Source organism: Bos taurus, chromosome 11 (genome assembly GCF_002263795.3).
Source record: "Bos taurus isolate L1 Dominette 01449 registration number 42190680 breed Hereford chromosome 11, ARS-UCD2.0, whole genome shotgun sequence".
NCBI classification, from domain to species: domain Eukaryota; kingdom Metazoa; phylum Chordata; class Mammalia; order Artiodactyla; family Bovidae; genus Bos; species Bos taurus.
The window spans coordinates 24,691,024-24,709,954 of NC_037338.1; the positions used below are offsets into that span (position 1 = coordinate 24,691,024).

General features: G+C 36.0%; 1 protein-coding gene and 1 non-coding gene across 9 annotated transcripts in view; one reads left to right on the plus strand and one right to left on the minus strand.

Moving 5' to 3' along the window:
- Positions 1 to 18,931, plus strand: part of EML4 (EMAP like 4) — a 154,716-nt gene that overhangs the window by 104,599 nt on the left and 31,186 nt on the right. For all 8 annotated transcript variants that reach the window (XM_059891434.1, XM_024999052.2, XM_024999055.2 and 5 more), the window contains 5 exons: positions 2,228 to 2,297; positions 3,687 to 3,797; positions 5,627 to 5,722; positions 11,466 to 11,600; positions 11,707 to 11,842. In XM_059891434.1, coding sequence (XP_059747417.1) covers positions 2,228 to 2,297; positions 3,687 to 3,797; positions 5,627 to 5,722; positions 11,466 to 11,600; positions 11,707 to 11,842 — 548 coding nt within the window. The remainder of the gene's footprint in view (positions 1 to 2,227; positions 2,298 to 3,686; positions 3,798 to 5,626; positions 5,723 to 11,465; positions 11,601 to 11,706; positions 11,843 to 18,931) is intronic.
- TRNAW-CCA (transfer RNA tryptophan (anticodon CCA)) lies at positions 8,021 to 8,093 on the minus strand. Its single transcript has one exon. It is a non-coding gene; the product is annotated as a tRNA-Trp (tRNA).

The window sequence follows — 18,931 nt, forward strand, 5'->3', positions numbered from 1 at the left end:
ACTCAATTTTACTAATTTGAAGTTAACTTTAATTACCTATTGCTTAAATTCATTATTTTCCAATATTTAAAATGTATTCTGGCAACTATATCTATACCTAGAAAAAAATTAATATACATTAGACTTAAAATATAGATATTGTTAAACTTTTAGAGATGATTAAAATTTTGTCTTTTTCACTAGAAGAATACATGTACAAGATTACTTATTACAACATCATTTTTGATGGTAAAGGTTGGAAAGAACCTGAATATCTTTTAGCTGGTGACTAGTAACATGTGGTTTCCATGCAGCCATGCAGCCATAAAGAAAGAATGAGGTTAGATGGACTTAGAGATTACCCTACTTAAGTGAAGTAAGTCAGAAAGAAAAAGACAATTAAAATATGCTATCACATATTTAGAATCTAAAATCTCAGTAAGAAATAGACTTACTGAGTAGAGAATAGATTTATTGAGATTGGGGAGAAAAGAATTGGGAGTTTGGAATTAGCAGATGCAATCTATTATATATAGGATGGATATACAACACAGTCCTATTGTATAGCACAGGGAATTATATTCAGTACCCTGTGATAAACCATAATGGAAATGAATGTAAAAAAGAAAAAAAATATATATATATATATATGTAACTGAATCACTTTGCTGTGCAACATAAATTAACACAACATTGTAAATCAACTCTGCTTCAATAAAATTAGAATGAGGAGGAGTTTTTGTGTATTAGAAATTAGAAAGAATGAGGAGAGTGTTTGTGTATTAAGTGGAAAAATTCCTAAGATACATTTGTAAGTATAAAAGAACAAGAAAATGTGTAGTATTTTACCATTTGTATAAAAAAGGAGGTGGAAGATAAATATTTATCTTGACTTTCACATAGGTAAAATTTTTCCAGAATTAGTAATAAAAAGAAACTGATTACAGCGATTACCTGGTTGATGTTACAGGGAGTAGGGATAAAAACCAGATAGATGAGATTTTAGCAGAATTTCATAAGTGTTTTTATAGTTTTTGATATTTGAACCATGCACATATATTACCTAATCCAGTAATTTTGCTTTTTTAAATGTTTAAGATTTGAATTAAATATGGCAAAATGTTAGTTAGATTTTTCATTAACTCAATGTTATTGATCTATATTAAAAAAAAGTAAAATTGCTGGATTAGGTAATATATGTGTCTGGTTCAAACTGTCAATGTAATTGATCTCAATAAAGTATATATGGGCTTCCATGATAGTTCAGTTGGTAAAGAATCTGCCTGCAATGCAGGAGACCCCAGTTCAATTCCTGAGTCAGGAAGATCCACTGGAAAAGGGATAGGCTACCCACTCCAGTGTTCTTAGGTTCCCTTGTGGCTTAGCTGGCAAAGAATCTGCATGCAATGCAGGAGACCTGGGTTTGATCCCTGGGTTGGGAAGATCCCCTGGAAAACGGAAAGGCTACCGACTCTAGTGTTCTGGCCTAGAGAGTTCCATGGACTCTATATTCCATGGGGTCGCAAAGAGTTGGACACAACTGAGTGACTTTCACTTTCATTTTTCTTTCAAAGGATATGAACTATTTGAGAGGAAATAACATTAGTTAAAGCAACATATTGATAAACTCTAGCCTGTTTAATAATAAAAGAAATTAAACTGATAATCTTTTATACCAAATTATCAAGGCATGTTAAAAGGTATAATTCTTAATATGAGGAAGTTGTAGTGAAATTTTTAAAACATTTTTATTTATAACAATTTAAATTGATAATGTTCTGGAAAGTAATGAGCAATACATACCAAAAACAAAAAATGTATATTCTCTATTTATTGCTTAAATTCATTATTCTCCAACATTTAAAATCTTCACAAGATGTAATACTACATCTTCATGGTAATAAAACTATGTGAATATGTCTAGGTGTAAGACTAGAAAGAAACAAGTTCCTTTATCATGAACACGTGATAAATTTATCATGCCACAATTATGAGTAGATGTTTTCTTCAAATTTAGTGTTCTAATAATTCAGTTTAACAAAGAAGGCAGAAATATGGCAGAAAACTTAGAAAAGAAGTCCTGTAGGTAATTGATGTTTATTTGATTAGCCAAAGAAAATAAAACAAATGGGTCACATTGAGTTTTTTTAATGATTAAAAACTGTTTGAAAAATGTTGATACTGAGGCATGTTTCTGCTGTTTTACATCTTTCCTGTATTTAAAATTGTTGTTAACACTGCTTTTTAGCCTTGCTATACATCCTGACAAAATTAGGATTGCAACTGGACAGATAGCTGGAGTGGATAAGGATGGAAGGGTGAGTGGCACAGTTTTATGCATTCTGTACCAGGTGATATTGATATTAGGATGGCATTGATTGTATTTAACCCTAACTCATTTATTTCATTCTCTTAAAATTTAACTATTAAGGAATTTTTAGTATAAGCAGAGAAACAAATAATAGAATGTAATAACAAAAGAGTCACACTAAAATATTCCTTTTCAAAAAATAAGTGTTCTCCCTAAGGAAGCTATTTATTTATAAGAATGGGAGAACTGATAAGCTTATTAAAGTTCTTTTTTTAAGTATAGAATAATTTATCAGTCTGCTGGAAGGTATTATAATCATCCTAAATTGATGGATCCCTTAATTTTATATTTTACATATGATTTTATATGTAATTTATATATGACTAGAAATAACACTTAAAATTTTTCAGTTATTATTCAATACTATTGACTTACATGACAAATTCCTTATTAATAAGGATCAGCAGTGAATATTAATGACTGATTAGCATGTATATGACTATACTTAATAACATTTTCTGCCTGGTTTCTTTAAAGAAAAGTAGTTGGAGGGGTTATGTTGGATGACTTTTAATACTCCTTCCAGTTCTAAATTCTGTTTAAGGGCTGTTTGCTTAGCAGTTTTTTGGACACTGATTTTTTTTTTTTTTTTAATATTATTTTCTCAGGAATGAAAGTAATGCAAAAAGCAGGATTTCCAGTGCAGATTTGCTGGTATTAGAATCCTGACTCTACCTTTTAATAGCTGGATAAATATGGACAAGTTATTTAAATCTCTTTTTCAAAATAGCATTGAAACTTATATATTGCCATATGTAAAATAGATGACCAGTGCAGGTTCGATGCAGGGCACTCAAAACAGTGCTCTAGGACAACCCAGAGGGATGGGATAGGGAGGGAGGTAGGAGGGGGATTCAGGAAGAGCAGAACAGATGCACCCTTGGCAGATTCATGTCAATATATGGCAAAAATCACCACAATATATATTGTAAAGTAATTAGCCTCCAATTAAAATAATTAATTTTAAAAACTGTCTTAATTTCCTCATTTGTTAAATGGTGATTATAATAGCACCTAAGCCCCAGGGTCTGTGAGAATTAAATGAATTAACGCATGTGACGTACTAGAATAGTATACTGCACATAATAGATACTCAGATCATTTGCTGCTTCTATTATCACTTTGTCATTTCCTTATTTTTGTAGTATGAGAAGAAAATACCTACTTAAGATTCTTTGGGGGCATGTGTAAATGTACTGGCTATTTTTTATTAGATATTTATCCATCCATCATTATTTTTTAAAGATGGCAAGCAGTTCTTGTAGGAGTGGTATTTTCATCTATGTAAATACTAGTTAAGTCCTGCTATCTTGTATTTTTCCCCTTGTTTTTGCAGCCCCTGCAACCCCATGTCAGAGTGTGGGATTCAGTTAGTCTTTCTACACTGCAAATTATTGGACTTGGAACTTTTGAACGTGGAGTAGGATGCCTGGATTTTTCAAAAGCAGTAAGTAACAATTTTTAAGGGAGTAAGCCAGCCACACAAAGATACAGAAAAGACGTTAAGCTCAGTTTTGTGTGTGTGTTCATAGAAAGTGGTCACTGAATTGAAAAATTAGATGTTAGCTGTTGCTTATCAGTGGCCAGCATTTTAACTGAAATACTAAAGGACTTTGGTTTAGATAAGATCCAGGATATTACACTTAATTATACTTATTTTGTTCTGCCTGAAATAGAATTGCAGTGTAATAGCAGGAAATGGTTAAAGGAATGCATACATAGCATAGTAAAATTGAAGTAAGTAATAAGATATGATTTTGATTCAGCTTGAGTCATAGAAGTCTATTTTATTTAGAAAATTTACGGACGTGAAACTTGGCCAATTCTGCCCCAAGTATTGTCTTTTCTTAATGTCATGTTGCAGCAAAGAAAACAGCCAGATCTTTGTGCTCACTAAAGTCATGAATTGTTTTGGTTCTGAATTGTTGATTGCATGGTTTTATATTTAAGTTTAAAATTCAGCATCTAGCAATCTTAACCTAAGTCTTGATGCTTTATTCTGGGGAGAATGAAATAAGATGTTGCTCATTTAAACATTGTTTATTCTTGAACTATATGTAATTGTTACAGACCATACAGGAGAACATCTATATTTTTAGGATGCATAATTTTTACTTTCAAACACAAATATCCCTCCAGATTTTATTGGGCCTTGTTCTTACTTTAGAATATATTTATGTATTCACATTTATCTCTTTAATTCCTAACTATTGCAGCTGTATTCTGGATTATGGCTGTTTTGTGGGATGTGGAGGAGGAAGGGACATTTTTAGAGCAGAAGTATAAATTTGGGTGGATACAGGAACTTTACTAGCTTACAAGTACTGAATGTCAAGGGTTCTCATGAATCAGGAATTAGAAGAAAGGAGATGAGAAAAGGAGATGAGCAGAGAGAAGGGAAATACTTTTACTACCTTTTTTACCCCCTAAAATCTCTGTAGCAGTAACTGTTGTCTTCTTGTTGATACCTTTGTTACAATGTTAGGATTATCTTGAATTGCCTCATACACTGACTTTTCCTAGTTTAGGTAATCATTCCAATACAGGGTAAAAGAAAGCAGAAGAGAAGAGAATAAGCTCTGCCCTTCCTCAGTACTCTCACTTGTCACCACAGTATTTCTTTGTTCCATATACATCATAAGGTATAGATTACAAATGCTACTAGAAAGAAAATAATCTTTTAATATCATCCACAGTTCTTTTTCTGGGAGGCATCAATTAGTGAATGAAAATAGTTTCAGGAAAATAGAAAGGAATTTATGTTTTTATTTATCTTGTTTATTCATTTTAATATAAATCAAGAATATCATGAAAAACTAAAATTGGCAAACTTTCACATAATTTATTCCAACAGATTTACCGAAATTTAGGACCAAAGTTATAAAATTATATACATTTCACGTCTACTGCAAAGGAGAATACTTCAAAAGCAGTCAGAACACTTTAAAGCAGAAAATACTTTAAGATGCAGAATGGACTATCCTCAAAATTGATTATTTGCTATTTTTGAATAGTGGAAGTGGCTAGATAGCAAATGGAGATCAACCTAGGGGGAAAAATTAGAAACATGAAAAAAAATTAAGAATCCTTATTATATTTCTTAAGAAAATACAGTCTTAGTAAATAGTATATTCATTGTATTTCAAGGAACCATGAGTTTAAAGGATTTTGGATTTATCTTAATGTTGGCGGTTTTCATAATATGGTATTTCTTTTTAAAAAGTAAGCCTTATCTGAAGATTTTTAAATGCCTTATTTCAACTGACTTTTCTTTAGGATTCAGGTGTTCATTTATGTGTTATCGATGACTCCAATGAGCATATGCTTACTGTGTGGGATTGGCAGAAAAAATCAAAAGGAGCAGAAATAAAGGTAAAAAAATTTCGAACAGGGTATTTGTCTTTTAGAATACATTTTTTGTTTTACAAGTCCTTGGAAGTATGTTGCATATTCTTGGGTTTCAGGAGAGTACCAGCTGACCAAATTCATCAGATTTGCTGATTTGTCATCATTCTTACGATGGTGGTGGTTTAGTCACTAAGTCATGTCTGACTCTTGCGACCCCATGGACTGTAGCTAGCCAGGCTCCTCTGCCCATGGGATTCTCCAGGCAAGAATACTGGAGTGGGTTGCCATTTCCTTTTCCAAGCATTCTTATAGTACCTTTAAGATAAAATAGTCAAGCAGCTTCAGCCACTTTCAGTGATGTTTCAGTTACATTGTACTACTGAAATGCTGAAGTAGTTGGATATCTAATCTCAAAATTAAGACTACATGTTCTACTTGGCTTGTTCTTTAACAAAATGTTATTTTGTTCAATCTATAAGGATTAAAAAATCTAAAGGAAAAATTCAGCCTCGGGAATATGACTGACATAACTGAAAAAACATAACAGTAATACGTTTTTTGGTCTTAATTATATTTGTGGGACTACTACATAAAATGCTACAGCATTTATAGTTGCTGTGGAATAGTGTTAATCCTTTTGTGTGGAGCAGGCTATAACTTGTAAGAAAGGAATGAGGTTAGCATTGCAGCTGCATTCATATGGCTCAGAAAATAGCCTCCCTCTGACAGGCTTTCAGAGGGATCCAGAGGTACAGGATGGCTTTTAAAAGCCTATGACATATTTGCTTTACTCTTAAATAACATCACATTCCTCCTCAGTTGCTGTCCAAGTTTTGTTTTGTAAAATCTTCAAGCTTTCAACTTGTTGGATGAAAAGAGGTTATTTCTTTTAGATAGTTTTAATCTTTTGACAGAAGTAGGGTAGATTTTATTTTACTTGAATATAAGGTGTCAGGAAACCTCAAATTTTAAAAAAACATAAATGAAGATAGATTGTCTTTCAGCCATTGTTCAGAGTAGTTTTACGTTGAAACATAGGGAAGTTATACCACAGTGAAACATAAATTTTGGTCCTTTGTATTAAAGGCTGCCAGATGAAGTCTTATGGTTTTCCTCCTACTGGCCTCTCCTCGATCTCCTTTCTGGAACCTTCAGCGTATATGTTGCTGAGAGTTACATCCCATGTCTTGTACAAACACCATATGCTGCTCCGTTTGCTCCCATGGCCTTGATGTGTCCCATACCAGCTAACTCCAGCCCAGAGCAACAAGGGCAACTCTTGTTGCCTGTTGGACATCTTCATATGAATACCCCAGCCCGCAATGCATACAGATACGTACTAATCATATTTATTAGCCCCCAATCAGTTTTGCCTCTCAGTGAGTAGCATCACATTCCACTTAATTGCCCAAGCTGAAAATTCAGGCATCATTCATGACTCTTTCCCTCACTTTCACACTCAGCCAGTCAACAGGTGCTTTCAATTCTGTGTCCTTAATCTCTGTGTTAGAACTCTTTCTCCCTTTCTCTCTCTCTTTTTTTTTTAAATTTTTTGTAATTTTTAAATAATTTATTTTTTTGGCCACACTGCACAGCTTGGGGGATCTTAGTTCTCTGACCATGGATTGAACCCAGGGCCATGGCAGTAAAGTGCCTAATCCTAACCACTGGACCATCAGGGAAGTCCCTATAATAGAAGTCTTTCATTGCAAATGAAAGTGGTATAAACCCTAAATAAGATAATACATGTGTTGACCAAAAGACAAGTAATCAAAAATAACAGAAGCAAAAAAGAAAGTTACTCAAATGTCCATCAATAAGAGAATGGATAAGTCAGCGCTGTGGTCTTTCCCTGTAAAGGAATCCTGTAAAGCAGTTTGCATGATCAAATTGCAATGTATATACTAACATTAAATGTATCTCACAAATGTAATGATAAAATAAGCTAGACACAAAAGAATACCCTCTATATTATTCCACTTAAATAAAACAGACAAAGCTAATCTTTGCTGCTGCAAATCAGGATCATGGTTATTTCAGTGGAGGGAGAGGATGGTAACTAGAAGAGGGATCTGGGATGTTAGTAATGTTCTGTTTCTTGCTTTAGATGCTATACACAGGTGTGTTCAGTTTGTGAGAATTTATCAAACTGTGTACTTAGGATTTGTGAACTTTTCTGATTATATAGTATGAGTGAGTGAAGTCGGCAGTCGTGTCCGACTCTTTGCGACCCTGTGGACTGTAGCCTACCAGGCTTATCCGTCCATGGGATTCTCCAGGCAAGAATACTGGAGTGGGGTGCCATTGCCTTCTCCAGGGCATCTTCCTGACCCAGGGATCGAACCTGGGTCTCCCGCATTGGAGGCAGATGCTTTAACCTCTGAGCCACCAGGGATTATATAGTATACATTAATAAAAAGTTAAAATATCCTATAAAGCTACACTAAAACCCAAGTGATTTATTTTCATAGATTACTTCAGTTTATCTTGAACATCTTATCACTAGAACTATGGGTGTGTATACTTGGAAGTATTTATACCAGTGTGTGTTAGTCGCTCAGTTGTGTCCAACTCCTTGTGACCGCATGGACTATAGCCTTCCAGGTTCCTCTGTCCATGGGCTTTCCCAGGCAAGAATACTGGAGTTGGTTGCCATTTTCTTCTCCAGGGGATCTTCCTGACCCAGGGATCGAACCCGGGTCTCCTGCATTGCTGGCAGATTCTTTACTGTCTGAGCCAACAGGGAAGCCCGGGGAGTGTTTATAGTTAGCTTTATAATCCTTGATTTATAGTTAGTTTTATAATCCTTGATTAATCAGTTTCATGTAAGATCTGTTGAGTAGTTTTGTTCATGTGAAAGCTAAGGACTCTTCGATCAGTCTTTTAAAGATTCTGAGTCTGGAAGAGAAATCACTAATTTTGCTTTGTTATTAACGTATTATCTTTTTCTTCCTTTTTTCCTTCCAGTTTTGTTGAAATATAATTGACATACAGGCCTGTTTAAGATGTACAGCATAATGATTTGACTTAAATTTGTCATGAAATGATTATCACAATAAATTTTGTGAACATCCATCTCATACAGATAGAAAATAAAAGAAATAGGAAAAAATCCTTTTCCTTGTGATGAGAATTCTCTTTACAAGTTTTGTATGTAGCATTCAGCAATGTTAATAATATTTTTTACATTACATCCTTAGTGGTGTACTTTTTATATATTTATTTTTTTATTGAAATATACTTGATTTCCAGTGTATTAGTTCTAGTATATAGCAGAGTGATTCAGTGTGTGTGTGTGTGTATATATATATATATATACATACACGCACACACACATATACACAAACATATATGTATACACACACACAGGTATATATTCTTTTTCAGATTCTTTTTCCAATATAGTTATTACTAAATATTGAATATAGTTGCCTGTGCTATATAGTAGGTCCTTATTGTTTTATCTATTTAATATATAGTAGTGTATATATGTTACTCCCAAATTCCTAATTTATCCCTTTCCACTTTGGTAACCGTAAGTTTGTTTACTATTAGTCCGTTTATGTTTTGTAAATAAAATTCATTAGTATCATTTTTTTAGATTACACTTTTAAGTGATATCACATGATATTTGTCTTTCTCTGTCTGACTCTGTTGTTTTTGTTGGTTAGTCACTATATTGTGTGCGACTCTTGCAACCCCATGGACTGTAGCTCCTCTGTCTGTGGGATTTCCCAGGCAAAAATACTGAAGTGGGTTGCCATTTCCTTCTCCATGGGATCTTCCCACCCAGGGATTGAACCTGCATCTCCTGCTTGGCAGTTGGATTCTTTACCACTGAGCCACCCGGGAAGGCCCCCCCTCACTGACTTAGTATGATAATCTCTAAGCCCATCCATGTTGCTATAAATGGTATTATTTCATTTCTTTTTATGGCTGAGTAATATTCCATTGTATTTATGTACCACATCTTCTTTATCCACTCATCTGTCAGTGAACATTTAGGTTGCCTCCATGTCTTGGCTATTGTAAATAATGCTGCAGTGAACATTAGGTGCATATATTTTTTTGAATTATGGTTTTTTCTGGATATAGGCCCAGGAGTGGGATTATATAAGATCATATGGTAGTTCTGTTTTTAGGTTTTTAAGAATCTCCATACTGTTCTCCATAGTGACTTTACCAATTTACATTCCCACTAACAGTATAGGAGGGTTCCCTTTTCTCCACCCCTTCTCCAGCATTTATTATTTATAGACTTTTTGATGATGGCCATTCTGACTGGTGTGAAGTGATACCACATTATAGTTTTGATTTGCATTTCTCTAATAATTAGCAGTATCTAACATCTTTTCTTGTGCCTTTTGGCCATCTGTATGTTTTCTTTGGAGAAAGGTCTATTTAGATCTTTTGCCCATTTTTTCATTTGTTTGTTGGATACTGAGCTATATATATATTTTGGAGATTTGTCTCTTGTTGGTTGATTTTCTCCTTTCTGTGGGTAGTCTTTTCATTTTGTTTATAGTTTCCTTTGCTGTACAAAAGCCTCTTACATTTAACTAGGTCCCTTTCTTAGGTATTTTTGGTGGAAAGCACATAAAAGCTCTCTGTGGTTTTTTGTTTGATTTTTCATTCCATAGGAATCCATAGTGACCATTCAGCCTTCAGTCTGAGGATGAATCTCTAAATCAGTAATATTTTCTTTTTTTTTTAATTTTATTTTATTTTTAAACTTTACAATATTGTATTAGTTTTGCCAAATATCGAAATAAATCCGCCACAGGTATACCCGTGTTCCCCATCCTGAACCCTCCTCCCTCCTCCCTCCCCATACCCTCCCTCTGGGTCGTCCCAGTGCACCAGCCCCAAGTCTCCAGTATCGTGCATCGAACCTGGACTGGCGACTCGTTTCATACATGATATTATACATGTTTCAGTGCCATTCTCCCAAATCTCCCCACCCTCTCCCTCTCCCACAGAGTCCATAAGACTGATCTATACATCAGTGTCTCTTTTGCTGTCTTGTACACGGGGTTATTGTTACCATCTTTCTAAATTCCATATATATGCGTTAGTATACTGTATTGGTGTTTTTCTTTCTGGCTTACTTCACTCTGTATAATAGGTTCCAGTTTCATCCATCTCATTAGAAGTGATTCAAATGTATTCTTTTTAATGGCTGAGTAATACTCCATTGTGTATATGTACCACAGCTTTCTTATCTTGAATGAATGATCAATAGTAATAGTAAAAAAAAAAAACGGGGGGGGGGGGGTTTAAGACCAAAATGGCAGCGTCTTTAAGACAGAATTGATATTGCTCTTTCATTTGCTAGTTTTAGTGTTCTTTTCCCTGAATGTGCAAGAAATTAAAACTGTGATTTGCGTAAATGTCTTTTTAGTGCAGTTATTATATATAGATGGCATAAAAGATAATATAATAAGATAAGGACATCAAATTTAAACCATTTTATTCTAAAAATGTATTACTTAAGTTTTTCAGGAAAATAGACTTTGGAAGAAAAGGCATTTCCTTAAAAATTTTCCCTATCTTTGGGACTTCCCTGATGGTCCAGTGGTTAAGATTCTGTGTTTCCACTGCTAGGGTCACAGGTTTGATTACCTGGTCAGTGAACTGAGATCCCACATGCTACATGTGGTGTGGCCAAAAAATAAAATTCCGTGTCTTTGATTATCGGGACCTGTAATTGGTATTTAATGAAGATAAGGATATACATGCATCTAAAGCTGTATTTCTCTTTTCACAGACAACAAATGAAGTTGTTTTGGCTGTGGGGTTCCATCCAACAGATGCAAATATCATAATAACATGTGGTAAATCACATATTTTTTTCTGGACCTGGAGTGGCAATTCACTAACAAAAAAACAAGGAGTTTTTGGGGTAAGGATCAGAATGTTACAACTTCATTATAGAACTTTAATTTTGAGTAAGGATAAAGTCATCATGCCAAAGGGGAAAACTGAAAATTCTCATTGTTTCATTGTAGAAATACGAAAAACCAAAATTTGTGCAGTGTTTAGCTTTCTTGGGAAATGGAGATGTTCTTGCTGGAGACTCAGGTGGAGTCATACTCATATGGAGCAAAACTACTGTAGAGCCCACACCTGGGAAAGGGCCTAAAGGTATAGTATCTCATGTGGGATCATCCTTTTTAGTTTGCAGTGTCACTGTTGCAGTCCCATCTGCTACCCAGACCAGGGGAGAGGGAGCTGTAAGGAGACCGTATGAGAGGCACTAACATACATTTCTTTTTCTATGGTTCTTCATAACAGCCTTTTTTAAAATCAAATTATCTACTCATTTATTAAGCATATATAGCCTACATTTGGCTACCTTTCCTTCCAGGAGATTAATACAAAATAATTAGAAAAGATGATACAAATACCATGTTAAAAACTATAGAGATTGAGAGAGAAGTCACCCCAGTCTTCAGTATTTTGTAAAGCCCCCACAGAAGAAATGGTATTTAAGCTAAACCATAATGAATGTAGAACACTACAGAAGATAGGGAACCTTAATCCCAGTTACGGATCAGTGTACATTAAGGGAGGAAAATGGTTATGACTGTGACGCAGCCAGAATGGTGTGAATAACTTTGTCATGTGTTAACAGAAACAAGAAATAGCCAGCATGAAGGAATGACACTTCCAGGATAGTGTGAATGAATTTGTCATGTGTGAACAAACAAGAGATAGCCAGCATGAAGGAAATACTGTTTTAAAAAATAGCAGTGTTTTGCAGTTGCTCTTATCAATTTAAACTAATATATACTGAGCCCTTGAAAATTCAAATAGAGATTAAAGATACAGATTTTTTTGAGTTACCCACAATAATCCTTAAACCTGATTGAGTTCACCATGGAAGATAGAAGAGCTATGAGGCCAAGGATACTTTGTCCCACAGTTAGATGACCAGAAAAGAGCCTGCAAGGATTGCAGATTTTTTAAAAAGAAGTTAGTAAGATAGAACTTCTTATTTAGTGCTCCTGAACAAAGAAGAGGAGAACGTTCCCAGGAGTATCAGGAAGGAGGTCTACAGGAAGGTCAAGAAGAATAAGAACCAAGAAAAGACCATTAGAAGTTCACAATTTCAATAGAAAAATTAAGGCTGTAGAACAGCTGAGTGTAGAATAGCCAGTTTTTAAATGGAGACTTTTGAGAATCCCAATTGAAAATGGAATGAAAAGTAGAGTTACTCGAATCAATAGTCTTTTTAAGGTTGACTAAACCTGAAAGTAAAATGAGTATTGTGGTGGAAAAAAGATGAAAACTCTTAAGAGAGATGGGAATAACTGGATTGGACATCAGAAGAAAGATTATCCTTCAAAAAGAGTGATACTGTACATTTATTCTGAAACTGGAGCTTTGGAAAACTAGTATCTTACGTGGCTAAATGATAGAGGTCATGCAGAATTAACATTGCTCTCTGTTAAAAGCTTGAAGTTATTTTTAAATGGGTAATATAAGAATAGTATACATCATGTAATACAGTATACAGTAGTGTACATATACTACTGGAACTAGCAAACAGTAGTATACATCATGGAATCAGACTCCATCACTTCAGAATTCTACTTGTTGGAGTTGGGATCCAGCTGAAACCTTAGACCTGCCTGTGGATATTAGATTTATTAAAATACTAAAACTGAAGACCTGCAAAATTTAGCGGTATCATTTTCTAAATAGTCATTAAAATTGTCCTTATCCACTTAAAAAAGGATGGGCCCAAGGACCTTTTCCTTTCTTTTTTTTTTTTTAATTTTTGAAAATTTTTATTGAAGAATAGTTGATTTACAATGTTGTTTTGGTTTCAGGTGGATTGCAAAGTAAATCAGTTATAGGTATACTTATATACACTCTTTTTTAGATTCTTTCCTTAGAGAGGCCATTACAGAGTACTGAGTGGAGTTCCCTGTGCTATACAGTACGTGCTTTTTAGTTACCTGTTTTATATATAGTAGTATGTATGTGTTAGTCCCAGTCTCCCAATTTAATCCCTTCTCCTTCTTACCCCCTCAAATCAGTTCAGTTGCTCAGTCGTGTCCTACTCTTTGCGACCCCACGGACCACAGCACACCAAACCTTTCTGTTCATCACTAACTCTCGGAGTTTACCCAGACTCGTGTCTATTGAGTCGGTGATGCCATTCAACCATCTCATCCTATGTCATCCCCTTCTTCTCCTGCCCTCAATCTTTCCCAGCATCAGGGTCTTTTCAAATGAGTCAGCTCTTCGCATCAGGTGGCCAAAGTATTAGAGTTTGAGCTTCAACATCAGTCCTTCCAGTGAACATTCAGGACTGATTTCCTTTAGGATGGACTGGTTGGATCTCCTTGCAGTCCAGGGGACTCTCGAGAGTCTTCTCCAACACCACAGTTCAAAAGCATCAGTTCTTCGGCACTCAGCTTTCTTTATAGTCCGACTCACACCCATACGTGACTACTGGAAAAAACATAGCTTTGACTAGATGGACCTTTGTTGGTCAAGTAATGTCTCTGCTTTTTAATATGCTATCTAGGTTGGTCATAACTTTCCTTCCAAGGAATAAGTGTCTTTTAACTTCATGGCTGCAATCACCATCTGCAGTGATTTTGGAGCCCAAAAAAATAAAGTCTGATGCTGTTTCCACTGTTTCCCATCTATTTCCCATGAAGTGATTCATTTTCTGAATGTTGAGCTTTAAGCCAACTTTTTCACTCTCCTCCTTTACTTTCATCAAGAGACTCTTTAGTTACTCTTCACTTTCTGCCATAACGGTGGTGTCATCTGCATATCTGAGGTTATTGAGATTTCTCCCAGCAATCTTGATTCCAGCTTGTGCTTCTTCCAGCCCCACGTTTCTCATGATGTACTCTGCATATAAGTTAAATAAGCAGGGTGACAATATACAGCCTTGACATACTCCTTTCCCAATTTGGAACCAGTCTGTTTGTTGTCCCACGTCCAGTTCTAACTGTTGCTTCCTGACCTGCATATAGGTTTCTCAAGAGGCAGGTCAGGTGATCTGGTATTCCCATCTCTTTCAGAATTTTCCACAGTTTATTGTGATCCACACAGTCAAAGGCTTCGGCATAGTCAGTAAAGCAGAAATAGATGTGTTTCTGGAATTCTCTTGCTTTTTCGATGATCCAGCAGATATTAGCAATTTGAACTCTGGTTCCTCTGCCTTTTCTAAAACCAGCTTGAGCATCTGTAAGTTCACTATTCATATATTGCTAAAGCCTGGTTTGGAGAATTTTGAGCATTACTTTACTAGCGTGTGACATGAGTGCAATTGTGTGGTAGTTTGAGCATTCTTTGGCATTGCCTTTCTTTGGGATTGGAATGAAAACTGACCTTTTCCAGTCCTGTGGCCGCTGCTGAGTTTTCCAAATTTGCTGGCATGTTGAGGGCAGCACTTTCACAGCATCATCTTTCAGGATTTGAAATAGCTCTACTGGAATTCCATCACCTCCACTAGCTTTGTTCATAGTGATGTTTTCTAAGGCCCACTTGACTTCACATTCCAGGATGTCTGGCTCTAGGTCAGTGATCACACCATCGTGATTATCTGGGTTGTGGAAATCTTTTTTGTACAGTTCTGTGTATTCTTGCCACCTCTTCTTAGTATCTTCTGCTTCTGTTAGATCCATACCATTTCTGCCCTTTATTGAGCCCATCTTTGCATGAAATGTTCCCTTGGTATCTCTAATTTTCTTGAAGAGATCTCTCGTCTTTCCCATTCTGTTGTTTTCCTCTATTTGCAGTAATCAGTGAGGAAGGCGTTCTTATCGCTCCTTGCTATTCTTACCCCTTAGCAGCCGTCAGTTTGTTTTCTGCATCCATAACTCTATTCTGTGTGTAGATAAGTTATTTTATACCTTTTTGTAGATTCCACATATAAGCGATGCAATATGATATTTGCCAAGTACCTTAACAGCTGTTGGATAACATAGTTATTTGTAATATAGAAAGATAGTCCCGATTACTACATTTGTGGTACATTTTCTCCCTTTCTCATCTCCTTTTCCCAACATAGCAACAGACTACAGGATTCATTCTCCCCTGGACTGAGTCTGGAGGTATCTGTGAGAGCATTGTGCATGGCCATATGGTAAAATGGGAGCAGAAAGAAAAAAAGAATAAATTCATAGCTAGTCTCTTTCTTCTTTTTCTTTTTCTCACTACACCTCCTGTTCCCACCCCCAGTAGTGGGCCTTGGAATTCATTCAGCATTACCTCAAATTAATTTTCCTCAAAAATACAGATATATTTTATTCTCAAGTCTCATTTGTGCTCTAATATAAGGTCCACTTTGCCCTTTTCTGTGGTACATGAAGAAATCAGAGGAAAGGCATTGAAAATAGCCTTTTTTCACATACACACTAATATATATAAAATAGATAATCAACAACACCCTATTGTATAGCCCAGGGAACTCTATTCAGTATTCTGTAATAACCTTTACAGGAAAAGAATCTGTAAAAGAATGGATATTGTGTAACTGAATCACTTTGCTTTACACCTGAAACTAACACAACATTTTCTATCAACTATACTCCAAAATAAAAATTAAATTGAAAAAAATAGCATTTATTCAACCCTATGTATCCTTACTGTTTAAGGACAATAAAACTGAAACAGTATCCATAGAACCATATAGAATACTTCCTTCAAGGTAGAAGGTTATGAGAGAAAATTAGAGAACTTGTTCTAAAGTCAGTGGATTGGAAGTAGAGAGAGATTCTTTATTAGTAGCAGTAGGTCTGTGGGGTCGCACAGAGTCAGACACAACTGAAGCAACTTAGCAGCAGCAGCAGCAGCAGGAGAGAAAAAAAAAATAAGCCTGTCAGTTTCTGAGCTCCACAAACAAAAAGGAGAGGGAGAAAGAAAAAGGAGGTTATGCGGAACCAGCCTGAGGTTCCTGAGACATTTCCCCCGAGGATTTGTTTTTTTATATTTGTGACATTACTGTCTTCCACTTCACACCCCTTTTCCATGTGTGAAAGTGAAAGTTGCTCAGTCATGTCCAACTCTTTGCGACCCCGTGGACATTCTCCAGACCAGAATACTGTGGTGGATAGCCGTTCCCTTCTCCAAGGGATCTTTCCAACCCAGGGATCAAACCCAGGTCTCCCGCATTGCAGGCGGATTCTTTACCAGCTGAGCCATAAGGGAAGCCCTTTCCATACATAAAAACCAACAGTTGAAGACATCTATTAATTAGCTGAGAGCCTTCAGAGCTAGCAGTTGAAATGAGTTCTCTCATTTCAGTTTGATGATCTTCCACCATCATCCTTAGTGCGAGCAAGTGACCATATGTGCAGTTGAGGCATCATGGCAGATAGACAGTAAATTCGTTCCAGTACTGGAACCTGGCGAGCACTGTAGCCATTGCTACAAAGTAGATCACCAGTTATTATGAAAGGAGATAACTCAAGAACAGTCAGATGGAAAAGGTGATTAGGACAAGGCCTGGGGAAAGGACCTGTCCAGAACCTCCATGCCCTCTCCGGAAATAACACTCTCTCCAGTCTCCATGTGTTCACTGACCCAGAAGCTCTGGATTGAGGATCCTTAAGAAAAAAGAGAGAAGAGTAGTATTATCAGTAATCCTCCCCACTCTCTTTTCTTTTTCTTCCTACTCTCTTCTCTTTCCTAGGCATACATTTTCAGTATCGGGAATGTCAGGAGCGGTATTATATTATCAAAATATTATCAAAACCATGACTTAAATTGTTGACATACATTACCCTACCTCTCTGAGTAGTTTGGATATAAATGCACCCTTCATTGGCCTTAGTGTGCAAGGGCTGGTAAAGGTTCCAAATTGTTATTATTTTCGTTTTTGTCTGAAAAACTGGTGCCTTACCCTTTGTGCAGAGAAAATCTGCGTAGGCATAAACAGAAAACAGAAAATCTAATCTTGTAAGCTGCTGGGCACATGAAATTTGCTATGTGACTGACCCTATTATGGGCGAACTTCCTGAGAATTTGGTTTCTTCCTTTATATATGGAGTTTTCCATTATGTAAGTAAGGCTGGAAAGGATTTGGTGAGTTTAGTAAAATAAATGTGTAAGAGTGGATTGGAACAGACATTCATAGTTTCCATTTCTAAATTCTTGCCCCAAATTTTAATAGATTGATCCAGTTTACATATTCCCTGATAAGATATTTCTGTACCCATGGCAGTCTTTATCAACCAAAATTTCAATATACTGTCATAATTGCATCTAATAAAGGGACATTTGGGAATTGCAGAAGTATAATTTCACAGCTAATTCTTTTATTTTAGTGAATAGGAGACAAACAAAAACTGTGTTTTATGCCTCATAAGGAGCTCTCTTGCTTCCAAACCACTTTTTCCTTATCTTAAATGTAAATAAAGGGGAATTTTCAAAGTAATTAGTATTTTCTGTTTCCTGTTTTTCCAGTTTTATAATATTTTCATATATAACCTTGTCTAGCTTAATATATATAGTTTTTAATATGTAACCTTGTCTATAATGACTTGATACTTGGATGTACTGCAGAATGATTACCGAAATAAGTTTACATGCATCACCTCACAGTTACAATTTTTTTTTCTTGGGATGAGAACTTCTAAGATCTGCTCCCTTCAGTTCAGTTCAGTCACTCAGTCGTGTCCGACTCTTTGCCACCCCATGAATTGCAGCACGCCAGGCCTCCCTGTCCATCACCAACTCTCAGAGTTCACTCAAACTCATGTCCATCGAGTCAGTGATGCCATCCAACCATCTCATCCTCTGTCGTCCCCTTCTCCTCCTGCCCCAAATCCCTCCCAGCATCAGAGTCTTTTCCAATGAGTCAATTCTTCGCATGAGGTGGCCAAAGTACTGGAGTTTCAGCTTCAGCATCATTCCTTCCAAAGAACACCCCGGACTGATCTTCTTCAAAATGGACCGGTTGGATCTCCTTGCAGTCCAAGGGACTCTTAAGAGTCTCCTCCAACACCACAGTTCAAAAGCATCAATTCTTCGGCGCTCGGCTTTCTTCACAGTCCAACTTTTACTTCCATACATGACCACAGGAAAAACCATAGCCTTGACTAGATGGACCTTTGTTGGCAAAGTAATGTCTCTGCTTTTGCATATGCTATCTAGGTTGGTCAGAACTTTCCTTCCAAGGAGTGCTCCCTTAGCAACTTTCAAATATACATTATAGTATATAGTCCCCATGCTCTGCATTAAATTTCACAGTTGATACCTTTT